Source organism: Chelonoidis abingdonii, chromosome 7 (genome assembly GCF_003597395.2).
Source record: "Chelonoidis abingdonii isolate Lonesome George chromosome 7, CheloAbing_2.0, whole genome shotgun sequence".
Lineage (NCBI taxonomy): Eukaryota > Metazoa > Chordata > Testudines > Testudinidae > Chelonoidis > Chelonoidis abingdonii.
This window is the reverse complement of record NC_133775.1, coordinates 38,777,383-38,791,127: the sequence shown is the minus strand read 5'-3', so window position 1 is coordinate 38,791,127 and position 13,745 is coordinate 38,777,383. Positions and strand designations below refer to the sequence as shown.

Sequence of the window (13,745 nt, the reverse complement as noted above, 5' to 3'; positions counted from 1 at the left end):
AAGACCATATCTACCTGCATTTTGTACAATGTCTAGCACAACATGGCACCAATCCTGCGTGGGGCTTCTGAGCACTACTCAAATAGTAATAATGCAGAGAAAGGGGAAAGTACTGCAGAAGATTCAGGAGGGTGGTGCCCTGTTTCGAGCAGTACTACAGTAACACACACCAGGGAACTTTTATTGCTAAGCTCTTTGGCATGCAGCAATTATCACCAAACCAGAAGGTTTGATCTGCTGCATTCCACAGGTAATAATCCCTCTCCCTCCTCCACTGTTTAACCAGAGGAGAGGGAGGAGGAGATGGCTGGGTGCTGTTACTGTCCTCAGCACAGGAGAGAACAGTCAGCCCTGCTGCAGATTCCTATTGGAAGAGTGAAGACGGGCAGCCAGATGTTGCTAACTATTGAGTGGGGGAGTGAAAAGCTCTTCATAGGTGAGGGAAGAGAAAGCAGCAGGGCAAGATCTGAAAGGCAGGTTACAGAATCTCTGTGCTGTAGGAGTTGTACATACAGCCCTCGCAAAATGTGTGTAAGAGCTGTACATAATGAGATGATAAAAGACAGAAACTAGCACAAGTTAATTGCATCCCATGGCACACTTGAGGTCCTGTGTTCTACAGTGAAATTTGGTTTTTTCAGAAGGATTGCTCAAGCCAAGATTTCCTTCCATTTTCTGATTAATATTTGTAGACTCATAGCTGGATGCTACACGCCCCAATGATAATTATTTGTTGCTTCCCTCCCCATAAGGAAGTGTTGTTTTCTAAAACTATGTAATGGTACCTCCATACATTGATATAGGTGTGACAGATATTGCAACTCTGTGCAATATCTTTGGGGACTATATTGAATTCACTTTATGAATGGTTTATGTATCACTGTGGGCCAGGAATTGTATGCAGTTCCAGCAGGGAGGGATACCACAGCTCCTTTAAGAACCAAAACCAGTGGGGGATGATTAAGATGAATCACTTAGGTTGTATTCCTCTCTAGAGAGGTACCATCCCTGGGAAGACTTGCATATACTGGTTCAAACTGGGTCTTCCAGAGACCCACCGAAAAAGAAAGGGATTTTGATATAAAAAGGCTGGAGTTAAATTGACTCAGGACCTTCTTTCTAATCCAGCAAATGGACAGTACCTTCTTGTGGAAGGTTGCAAAGACTTTGGCCTACTCAGGATCCATAAGACTGATGGTCAACTCTTGCTATGTCGAGTGTGTGTTTAAATCTGTTTGTTGTTTTTATGTTTTCTGTGTAATGCTTTTACCTTAAGAATAATGTGCTTGCTTAGTAACTCCTGACTCCTGGCAATAGACTGGTCATAGCCCTTAGAGGTAGAAAGCAATGCACAGGCACTAGCTGTTAGGCAGACTGGCTTCCTGGGGACATCACAGTGTAAGGCAAAGTGCTATGCAGCCAGTCAAAAGGGAATAGGACAAGGGTCCCTGCCCAGAGACAGCTGGTGGCTAGAGACCTGAATGGCATTAGTGGAGTGGACCATGGAGGAAGCAGGGGAATACACATGCAGTTATCCTGAGACAATGACAGCTGGCACCTTAGAAATGCTAATAATACAAATAAAATAATCACTATCTCTTTTTCATGGGTGGAAGATGGAACTTTACAAAGGGTCTGTTCTTTAGGGCAGAGATTGATAAGTGATGCCCAGACACAGGAGATTTCTTCTTCTTCTTCTTCTTTTTTTTTAAAAAAAATCAATAATATGAACACACATTCTGTTCATCCTGCACAAAGGTGGCAAACAACAGCAAATTTGCACACCGGCTGTTCTACTTTCTAATCCAGCCAAAATACCTATATCCCAGCCCTTCATCAGCAGCTTCACAATCTGATTCTGGGTCTGGATCCTGCTTCCAACATTTTTGATCCTATGTCTTACTTGTCTGTATCTCAGTCACCACCAAATACACACGCGCTAAGGAAACTGTTTGGCCTAGCACTTAATTTTCACATAGGGCCATGGATGCATTGCATGAGTTGGTTTTCCCAGTTCTCCTGGGTCAGTGCTGGTTCACCTAGGTCCTCTTGCTGACAAAGAAGGACCCATGTTAATCTTTAAGGCACTGCCTGCACGAGCCTTTTCCTCCTGAATATCCTACTGTTGCTATGACTTGTGGACTTGAATTAGTATAAACAAGGAGCTGCCATTATATTACCATATCATCTAATGCCATTCAGAGCAGGTCTAGATAACATGTATATAACAGGGCTCTCATTCAGGGAGCTCAAATGGTGGTAGCAAAAATGGGGATTGTTTTGGCAAGAAATGTAGCATAGTCAAAGCCATACAACATACAGGTCTTTGTACATATTTTTGCCAATAGATTTTCCCATTAATACAAGTAACAAGCACTCCACCCAGTACTGTGAATGACCCTCTTGATGACAGATGTGGCCAGGTCATCTTGATTCTGAGGTAAGCTTGTGAAATCCTTTTATGGAGCACTTCAGACCAACTATTCATCTAATACACCAAGTCAATGGCTCAAACTTTAATGTGATCTGCACTATGAGAGAAAGATTTGTTGTGGACACCTCCCCTCCCATTCATGAGTACACAATGTAACCACAGTAATAAAATACTGAAAAATGGTATTAGAAAAATAACTAATGCATCTTTTAATTAGAGTTAGCAGCTGGAAACAAAGTTGGAGACCTAACACCAAAGTGACCAGCTAGCAGCCATCACCAAGTATGCTGTTGACCTGCCGTGGTTCACAGACCAGGGGTTTGGGAACCATTGCAATAACTCTGGTAAATACATTTCATTACCACATTGGCCATAACAGTATAATAGTATTGTTTGCACAGCCTACATCTAAGAATGTTTAGGCACTTTTATTATATTTCCCTTTATTTTCAAAGGATCAAACAATGGTGACATATGCAGTCCAGACCATGAGTAGGTGTGGCTCAGCATGGGTTATTGCAACCATTCATTCAAACAGAGTACCACAGCTGGATGGAAAAAAAACAACAACAGCAACTATAACTGTAGCCATAAGTCTGAGATGAGGGGCATGACAAATACACTACATCTATACCGTGCAAATGTGGGCCGGATTACTGGATACGTAGAAAAATCATGATCTGTACTTCTCCCAAAACAGCAACAGAGTTCTCAAAGAAAAAACTGAATATAATTCTGTGTTTCATGTAAGAAAGAAGTGGGTGAAAATGTGCATGTCCCATAATTTAGCATTCCTCAGAACTCAGCTTTGGGATCAGCTGCATTCAATTCAGGTTTGGGTTAGTGGAAAGGCATCTTACTTCTTGGATTTTAGGCCTCTGTCACCTTCATAGTTCTGTTCCTTTCCCTTGATTGTAGACATAAAGCAACATCATTTGGGATCATTTAAAAATTCATGTTTTCTTGGCATGGAAATTAGAAGTACGGTGCTTTTGTTTTTAAAGAACTACGCATAATAAACTTGTTCTTTAGATATTTGCATAACACCACAAACCTACTATTTGGCTAAAAAAAAATATTGTGGTAGAGACACAAAATGGGGGAGGTAATTTCTTTCATTGGACCAGCTTCTGTTGGTGAGAGAGAGAGAGAGAAGCTTTTGAGCTTACACAGAGCTCTTCTTCATACCTCACCCACCTTGTCTTTCTAATATCCTGGGACCAACATGGCTACAACATCACTGCATAAAACAGTTGTATGCAGTGATATTGCTTTATTATCTCAGTAGTGACAAAAGGGATAATATATTATTGTATTAAAGCTGCAATCCTATAAATTCCATAAAGTCATTTTTCATCCAAAGGCCTATAGCACAATAATCAATGGGTTCTTCTAAGTCTAGGGGAACATTGTGTCATTCTTTTGATAACTGTTTTTAATATCTTAAGTGTTATAAACATATTTCACCCAAAATTCAAAAGTACCCATCATGGGCCAAATCCCATTGAAGTTCAGCGGGACCATTCATATGAGGCAGGCAAGCATAATTTTGGCCTTATATACATTTTGTCCAGTAGATGACTATATAATATGGCTGTACACAACTGAAGGTTATGGACTAGTTAGCCTGTTTTGAGACCTGCTTTATTATTCATCATATGTACATTGCATTATAAAAACAACAATCAAATATAATTCGTAAAAAAGAAGCTTATATAGAGTACATCATGGGTTCTGGAACCTTTACAATTTTCAAAACATAGCTGCATTTTCAAGTTTCATTGTGTAATCTCATGTTCCTATTTTCAGACTATAAAACAAAATTTTTGAGTATTTGAAAACAGGGAATTATATTAGAAATACCCATTAAATCTGAACAAGCATGAATACAGCCAGGCACTGACTATAGGTCAGATCCTGCACCATGCAGGTCAGAGGGAGTTTTTTTGGTTGACATCAATGGGAACAGAAGCCTACAGTAGACTGGAAATATGTGTGCACGGGAGCTGGAAGGCATAAATTTCAGTTCGAGGAGACTTAGCTAAGCTAGCTCTAAGTAAGTTAGCATGCTAAAAAAGAGAAGTATGGCTCCTGTGACATGAAAGTGGCATGGGCTAGCTGCCCCAAGTATGATCCTGTCCAAGACCATATGTATGCAAGGCTGGCTTTATGACTCGCGGGCCTGATTGCAATACTTGGCAGTGGTCTGGGGCTTTGGCAGCACTTTGGTGGCGGGGCATCTGCTCTGGATCTTCTGCAGCACCGAAGGACCCCCCGCCAAAGTCCCGCCGAAGACCCCCAGAGCAGGGCCCAATTCTGGAGAATCGGTGGAACTGGCGTAAAGCCGGCCCTGTATGTATGTACTCAGTGTGGCTACCTTGTTCTGCTGCTTGTGCTGCCATGATGACGCTTCTGTTTTTTTGAGTGCTAACTTGATCAGAGACAGCACAGGTCTATCTTCTTGTGCTGGAATTACACCTTCCAGCTCCTGTGTAGACACACTCTGTGCCCCTGACCTTGTACTGGGAACCTTGCCGATAGACCCCTGAGCCTGCACTGAGCCTCACTGAAATCCTGAAGTCAACAGGACTGTGGTGGACACAGAGATTTGCCTGTGCAGTTCTCAGTCTAAATTAGTCATATGAAAATCAGATCCTCAACTTTCTTTTCTCTACACAAACAAATCCTCTCTTGTTAAGGACGGAAACATCGACAAAGGTTAGAAAGGAGTGTAATACAAACCAACTGTGAACACCTAGCATTTATGTACTGCCTTCTTACCTTTCACGTCAGAAATAATTATTTGCATCATATTATACTGTGTAGAACATCTCCAATAAGCAGCTAATGAAATCTCATTTATAAAAATTATTTTCAATTATTGCATAGAAAATGATAATGTGTCAATTAGAGAACCTAAAATATTATTTATAAACAAACAAAAATTAAAAACTTGCTAAAATATCTATTCAGTGTTCATTGTTTCTTTGTATTTACTCTAGAAGCGTCTCAAGATAGGAATAATCTTCATTCCTCCAAGATAAATTCCGTCCATTTTAGGATTTTCCAATTCCCACAAGCAGTGCTATTAAAAATACCAGGTTTCCACATATATATATTAAAAATAGAACCATTTCATTTTTTATCTAAAAAGGATAAAAACATTAAAAGAGAGTTATTAAAAGAAATATAAAATTAAATTCTATTTGTACATCAGTTTTAGTAACAGCCCAAGTACGTACTAAGCAGCAGTATCAGTTTTCTATTTGTTGATAATTAAATAGAATTGATACATGTTCAATTCACACTTGGCAACACTAGAAGGAATTTAGAGAAGGAGTCACTCTGAAGAAGACAGGGAAAAGAGAAAAGAGCAGAAGCAGTATGTCTAATTGAAAATGTTTGAGGGTTTTAAGTACAAGTAACCAGATTGTAATTATCCAAATTAGAATTTGAACAGGGTACTGGGGTTAGAAACTCTACATTTGCAAAAAGTTTCAGGTGACGTTTTAGGATCACATCACAGTTTGCCTCTCATCTGAAAGAGAGCACCTCCAGCAACAGTGTCCCCAGCTCTCATCATTGTCACTTACTCAGTGCCACTTCACTGCCATCAACTGAAAACTCATCCCAAAGAGAAAGTTAAGAGGTGACCTGATCACAGTCTATAAGTACCTACATGAAGAAGATTTACGACAGTAGAGTGCTCTTTAGTCTAGCAGACAAGATATAACAAGATGCAATGGTTGAAATGTAAAGCTTGACACATTAAGACTGAAAATAAGGTGCAAATTTGTAAAAGTGATTGTAATTAATCAATGGAACAACTTACCAAGTGATGTGAAGGATTCTACATCACTTGAAGTCTTTAAATCAAGATTGGAGGTCTTCTGAAAATTATGCATTAAGGGCCTGACGTAGGAGGCTAAACTAGGTGATCATAATTCAGGCCTTAAAAAAATAAATCTATGAATTAATCTTCCTGCAGTACCCTGGGTTTTGTGTGGTGGTTTCCCATTTGAGTATTGACTCAGCTTTACTCCAGTTAACTCAAGAGACCTGACAAGATCACATCCCAAAGTGACACAAAACGTATTTTCAGCGGTATGAAAAATAAAACATTTTACACCTCATTAATGTTCTAAAATGCGTGATATCAACATTACCTTCTTATGTGGATCTTCATATTTCTCTGAAAAATATAACCAAAAAAATTATAAGTCTTCATTTTACTTCTTGCCTTTGCTAAAAGAAAAACATTTCTTCATATGAACTTTTACCTTTCTTTTTCAACCAAGCATTTACATCAAGCATTATGTACACTAATGCCTCCCATCCTACAAATCCTCCCATAGTTTTGACCATCCATCGGCTGGGAGAGGGATCAAGCATCTGCAGTCCCAGAAATATGACAGCAACTAAAGAGTAACAAAACAAAGCAACACACACTTGATATAAAACCATTGATCATTATGGATTCCATTCACAATTTCAATAGACATTTTCATTTTTTAAGTGCGATTGTTTGATCTGGAAATACTATTCAGAAGCTTGGAAAGCAGCATTAATAATGGTGATGTAACCCACTAGTAGTGTATTTTACAGATCCTCTGCGCCCCAATCTACAGAGGATATGAATCAGGTACAGCTCAAGCTGTGGAAACTCCTGCCCCCGCCTCCCCATTTAATTCCCTGTGTGTCAGCCAAGATGATATGCCGTGAAAGCAGATAGTTAGCTAATGACTTCAGTGGTTTGATCCTATGGAGATTGGGTAACTGAATCCCACAAGTGGAGTGGCAAGGCACTGCACTTGGAAGAAAGAGAGAAGAGCTGACAGGAGTCTCTTCTTCATTCAGGAAAGCACTGAACCACTTGCTAAAGACCATCCCTATTCAGGATATGTACTTAACTTTAAAGGCTTGACTGAAACTTAAACGTGTGCTTAAAGTTAAGTTTGTGCTTAAGTGCTTTCCTGAATCAGGGCTGGACAGCAAAGGAGTTGGGGATTCTGTTCTCTTAAAGCAGCACCAGCAGTGGGAGCAGCAGTACCTGGAGTCCCCACCCAAGGACATCAGCAGTAGAGGCGACTCCTCTCTTAGACTGCATCTGTCCGGCCAAGTTGGCACTTTTGGCTTGACAATTTGGATATGGTGCCACCAGCATTGCTGATGTCAGCAGAAAACAAAAGCTGACTGGCTTGGGAAGCAGAACCAGAGTGATGAAGAGGGAACAAAAATGAAAACTGACGAAAAAGAAATGCTGTCTCAGCAAGCCTGCACTCACCACCCTAGTCCATGTGTTTGGATGCCTAAAGCACTTGCAGTTATGCTCAAGCCCCTAAGTGCTCTCAGTGCAGCATGTGAAGCCAGGGCATGGGGAGTCGGATGGGTGCTTATTCACCATTTCAGAAGTGCCCAGAGGCCCCCCTGCCAGACACAGATAATGACTCTTCTATCTCCAGTTTATGGCATTCCCTACCACTCCTGACTCCCCATAACGGCCCTGTGAAGATGACATCTACTGGTTACTGTTAGAAAAGTAACCCCTTCCATATTTAAAAGCATCCATATGCTCCAGTTTCATGCCAGTGCAATATTTGGTAAAACACAAATTCAATTAATGTTCTAAAAATGTTTAAGATGTTATACTTTCTTTACTTTTGCTGTGCTTTTTGTGCTTAAAAATTCATGACTCAAGTTGAATTGGTGCATTGTTACCTATACATTCAAAATACAATTAAGGCAAATAAAATAAAGAATGTTAACACAAGAACCCTCATTAATTATAAGCCATAATTATAATCATCATCATCATCATCATATTTTTCACTATTATTGCACTTTACATCGGAAGACCTTTCATGTTAATTACATTTAAATACTTGTGAAGGAAGGATTTGATATAGAACTTATTGTCTTTCAATTGACCTCAGTGGACTCTGAATCAGGCTCTTTGTAATATTTTAAGCAATTTGCAATGGGGCAACTACGAACAGAGAAATTAAGATGCTTGCTCAAGGTAACACAGCAGATTGGTGGGAGAGCTGGGAATAGAATGCAGAAATCATTGAAGTTCTAGTTTAAGTTCTTCATGTCCCCATTCTCCTCTCCAGACAGGATTCTTTGATCAGACTGCATCTCCCCTGATGCACCAAAATCTCTCATCTGGATGCATCAGTGGAGTCCCATGTCTGTGGTGTCCATGGGAGATGTAGTCAAGTTTGGGAGCTTGGCTGAAAGAGGAAAATAGAGACATTAGGTAACTGAACTACAACTCTGATGAGAAGTGCGGTAGCATTTCTCAATTGAATTATTTCATATTTTAGCCAAAACTGACAATTGAAAACTTTCAAAGTGTTTAAATGAAAAATTTTCTGTAGGAAGGAGATACTTTTCACAAAAAAGTAGTTTAATCAAAAAACCAATTTTCTGTCAAACACAGTTTTGATGAATTTTTTTCAACCAGCCCTTATCCTGACTCTCAGACCTGCCTCCTCTGAAAAATTGATCAATAAGATGAATAATATTAAAAATGGAATTGTAAACTCAGTTCAGTAGTTCTAGTCTGAATATATGGGCACTCCAAAAGGGAATCTGTAGTAGTTATAAGAACATTATTTAAATATTAAAACAACAACTCACCAGCCAAGACTTTTATGACAAAAGCATTTAGAGCATGAAACCAGTTAAAAATAAATCTCCTGTTGGTACAATAGAAATGATGTGTTAAATATTATTGTTCTTTTATGTGACAGTAGTGTGATGTAGTAAAAATTTACTTCACAATGAAAAACACAGACAGTGAATAATATGCCAAACTAGTTTTTCAAAACTCTTAACAGATAATAAATCCCTCAGGGAAACACTGTAGGTTCTTAAGGGTGTTAGATGCCTTTAGATCATTTTTCAACTGAATGCCAGGAAAGAAATGGCAGGTGGCTCTCATAGGAGGGATTTCCCTGTAGAGAATTGCAAAAGGCACTTCTCAAAAAAAAAAAAAAAAAAAAGTTTTTGCAGTCTATTACTGAATGCTTATTATGCTGTACACAAGAAGTAGCCTTTTCAAGATCCTCTCATCTTCTCCCACTTTTTGCAGTTTCCTCCTGCTGCCCTCCTCACAGGGCCAGCTCCAGGCACCAGCTTATCAAGCAAGTGCTTGGGGCGGCAACTCAGGAGTGGGGCGGTCCTTCCAGGGATTCGGCGGCAATTCAGCGGAGGGTCCCTCACTCCTGCTCGGAGCGAAGGACCTCTCGCTGAATTGCCACAGATCGCGATTGCGGCTTTTTAATTTTTTTTGTTGGTTGCATGGGGCAGCAAAACCCCTGGAGCCGGCCCTGCCTCCTCATCCTCCTAGACAGACTCACACTTTTTCTCTTTACCTCCCAAAGATTGCCCACTTGCCTTTTACAATCTGATTCCAAATTATAGTTCTTATCTGGTAGGTACTGGTAGAGAATGTTCAGAATCTGATAAATCCATCACATATTACTTGTTGTAACCCTAAAACTTCCCAAGACTCATTGCTCTCTCAAATGTAAGAAAAAAAAATTAACACTCCACAAATTTCAAGGGTGTCTCTGAATATGGAGTTTTGGCTCTGACTCATCTGTAGTAGAAACATGTATTATTAAGAGTGGACTGGAAGAGACCTCATGCAATGGAGTGAGATGTCAATTTTTTGTAAGTGAAAATACAAGACCTGATGAATCTGAACTATCATTCCAATTTGTGGTTTGAAGTGAACGAGACAATCAACACACTTGAGTCAACATCTTTTATGGATAACAAATAAGGTGTTGCAGATCCTAAAACTGAGAAGGCTCACAGAGCTCTTTGGTCTAAATGAAAACTAATATGACCTTGTATCCAAAGGTAGGTACACCCATGACTACTTTAGCTACCACCCATTAGCGTTGCTTAAAACAGTAACTTCAAAATCTTGGGTAAGCCACTTTCCTAACATCCAGAAGCAATCATCAGTCATGCAATAGCTTGTTAATTCTGCATAGGTTGGATTTATCAGAAGAAGGCCATGGGCAGATCATGTGCACCAGCCATTTGTTCTAGGGAGAGGCCACTGTAGTAGCAATTTGGGTTTAGGGGTTATGTTGCCATAGCTCTTATCTGGTCACGTAGAAGGGTAAGGGAGAGTCAGACCCACCATAATCCTCTGTCATATTGAGACTCTGGCCACATTGGAGTAGGGGGGCAGGGTGAGCCTTCTGATATTGATAAGAAAGCAGGCATGGAGGAGCGGAAAGGTACACAGAATAGGACAAGCCACACTCAGCAGATGGTGTGGTGGAGAGGAAGATCATCCTCAAATAGGGGGAAGTATCTTATTGCCCCCACAGACCATGGGCGGAGCAGGGAAGGATATTTTTAATTGGACTGGTTTCCTTCCCTTCTTTTTAATATAGAAAGAAGGCTGGTAAGACTTAGTATTTGTTTCTGCTGCTTGGCTTTTAGGGTTATTTTGTTTGTTTACCATGTGCTAAGTCTAGCTTGCCTCCCTAGTTTGCCGGAGGATCTCCAGGCTGTATATGCAGGGTCGGTTCCAGGCACCAGCATTCCAAGCTGGTGCTTAGGACGGCAATCTTCAAGGGGTGGCAGTTCCTGTTGTTTTTCCCCCAAGCAGCGCACCAAATTGCTGCCGTGGACGGCGGGGGCAGTCAGGGTGCCCTTAGGGCAGCACGTGCGTTTCCGCGGAGGCGGCAATTTGGCAGCAGCTTCTATATTTAGCTGTCTGCGGCAGCTTCAGCTAAACATAGAAGCTGCCACCGAATTGTCTCCACTGCGGAAATGCACGTGCTGCCCTAAGGGCACACTGACTGCCTCCGCCGTCCACGGCAGCAATTCGGTGTACTGTTTGGGGCGGCGAAAACTATAGAGCCGGTCCTGTGTATATGGAAAGGGTTGGGGTGTTGCATCTTTAACAAAGTCTCTCTTTCTCCAGAATAGTAAATTAGTCATTGAGTTCTGTAGGTCTTTATAAAATCAAACAATAAGAGTTTTAAATAGTCGCAATGAAAATCCCTTCCTTCTCTCATTGACTCTTGTGATAGCACCATTCCACTAGCTCTCCATTCAGTATTCCAGCATAGACAGGATCTGAATTTCTAATAGCAAAAAGTAACAGAAAACACCCACCAAACCTCAAGCATATAAAATTCTTATGTAGGCCACCTTTAAAAGTGGGTGGAAGCCATAGTGGCTACTCTTATTTCTATTTTGTTGCAAAGAAGCCCTGCGTAAATCCCAGAAGTGAGCAGCTGGATTCAAAGGATTGTCTCCGCATGCCGTTGCATACTTCTTTGCTCCAGCTAACTTCTAGCAAATGATCATCTCATGATTTGGCTTAAAAATCCTACATACAATATGTGCTCCAACTTGATAGATCTACAGTATAACAACTTTGTAAGTCTTTTTGATAAATGACTCAGGTTTAAAAGTCCATTTTGTTGGATCACTTAGATGTACATACCTTTTACTTTGAGGAGAAGGTCGAAAAAAAGCTATCATTGGTTGAAAGAAAGAAAGAATCATGATAATGCATCCAATGACAGCATGGGCTTCTGCATGCTGTGGAAGAGAACAGCATTGATGCCTGGGATTTGGTTTCTGAATCGCTGCTTTTAAAGATGCTTCCTACAGCTTAGGGACAAATCATGCTCTCAGTTATACCAGAAGTCACTCCAGATTTATTCTGGTCAAAATGGAAGTAGAATCCTTAAATTTCATTGTAAATCCATCAAAGGGCCAGTGTACAGTAATGAATCTTTAAATTTATTTTTCCTTGCAGAAATCTATAGTTTTAGTTTCACATTATGTGAAGTATTGAAATAGGTTCCACTCTCCCCCACAAAGATGGGGAAACAAAGCAGACTGATAATGTAAGTAAGAAAAAAAATAATCAGAACCTCTTCTCCTAACCCTTTTCCTCCAAACTTTAGGTAATACTGGTTATGCTGAGCAGCATTTTTTGTGAAAGGAAAACTGTGTTTTGATAGGAAAAAGTAAAAATAGGGTCATGTGTTACAGTATGTTACATGCTGAGATAAGAAAAACATTACAGACAGGGAGTTAGGTAAGTAGCTATATGGCTCTGATCCTGTAAAGAGATCTGCACGTGCACACCTTTACTCCCACTGCAGTCCCATTGCCATCAGTGGCACTCTGCTCAGCAGTAAGGAGTAAAGTAATCCCTTTGCAGGATCAGGACCTGTAATTGCAACATGAATTACACAACCTGGATTCCAGATCTGAAGCTTCTCAAGGTTGCGAGAAGCTCTGATTCAGGGTAATTACATAGATAGCCTCATCATAGATGTGACGTTTGGACACAAACTTTCCAAAAGTTTCAGGGCTTCAGAGGGCTTGGCTCTAAGCCTCTGAGTCAGGCTGATCTCTGACAAGAATAAGGTAAGCAGCTTTTCATGATAGGGAAAGAAGGTATATATATATATAACTGAGATGTGAAACAAACAAGGAGAGATAAGAGGTGAAATGTTGAAGACAGAACAGATAGAGAAATTACTTCATCAGCTACTCAGTACATCATAACAGCAAGAAAAAAATAAAGGGGATCATAGAATCACAGGGTTAGAAGATACCACCAGGGTCATCTAGTCTAATCCCCTGCCAAAATACAGGATGTGTTGTGTCTAAAATTTGAATGACATGACGAGAGACTATATTGCATATGAACAATTTTCTTAAACTAGCAAAAGGGCATAACGATCTAACAGCAGGGGGTTGTACACTGGAAGGTCTTTAGTAAAACACTCAGTTCTGTATTTACATTTGAAGGCACCAAAATGAGAAGGAAATGTTTTCTATAATATGTTAACCAAGAAAGTTGGTGGGGAGAAACTGGGTAAAACTTACATTAGCCCATCCCTTTACTGCTACAAAGGCCAGTACGAATGCAGTGATTGTTTCTGCGACCGTTATCACCATCAGAGACAAATGAATCTAAGTAAAAACAGATTACAGGCTATTAAACTCATCCATAGTATATATTAATGTGTTTATTGTTTTGTTGCAATAGTACAAATTGAAGAATTTTTATGTTAGTATACAACTGAAAAAGTTCACAGTTTGTTAGATATTGGAAATTTGTAAGATGTTGTAAACCTGTTAACCTTGATTAGTGACAAAGTTGATTAACAGAGGTTTTGGAGCGTGAGCTTTCGTGGGTGAATACCCACTTCGTCAGATGCAGGTAGTGGAAATTTCCAGGGGCAGGTATATATATGCTAGCAAGCAAGCTAGAGATAACGAGGTTAGTTCAGTCAGGGAGGGTGAGGCC

The 13,745-nt window shown here is 40.2% G+C and overlaps 1 protein-coding gene across 4 annotated transcripts in view; it reads right to left on the bottom strand.

Moving 5' to 3' along the window:
• Positions 1-4,748: 4,748 nt before the first annotated feature.
• The window catches only part of LOC116839210 (putative ferric-chelate reductase 1), a 44,840-nt gene continuing 35,843 nt past the window's right edge, over positions 4,749-13,745 (bottom strand). For 2 of the 4 annotated variants that reach the window (XM_032804973.2, XM_032804972.2), the window contains exons 11-16: positions 13,322-13,408; positions 11,919-12,016; positions 9,077-9,135; positions 6,715-6,852; positions 6,601-6,626; positions 4,749-5,580 (exon numbers count right to left, since the gene is read on the bottom strand). In XM_032804973.2, coding sequence (XP_032660864.1) covers positions 5,491-5,580; positions 6,601-6,626; positions 6,715-6,852; positions 9,077-9,135; positions 11,919-12,016; positions 13,322-13,408 — 498 coding nt within the window. In that variant the 3' untranslated portion in view covers positions 4,749-5,490. Of the gene's footprint in view, positions 5,581-6,600; positions 6,680-6,714; positions 6,853-9,076; positions 9,136-11,918; positions 12,017-13,321; positions 13,409-13,745 lie in introns of those variants that run through there. The other 2 variants (XM_032804974.2, XM_032804975.2) reach the window with 2 other exon arrangements.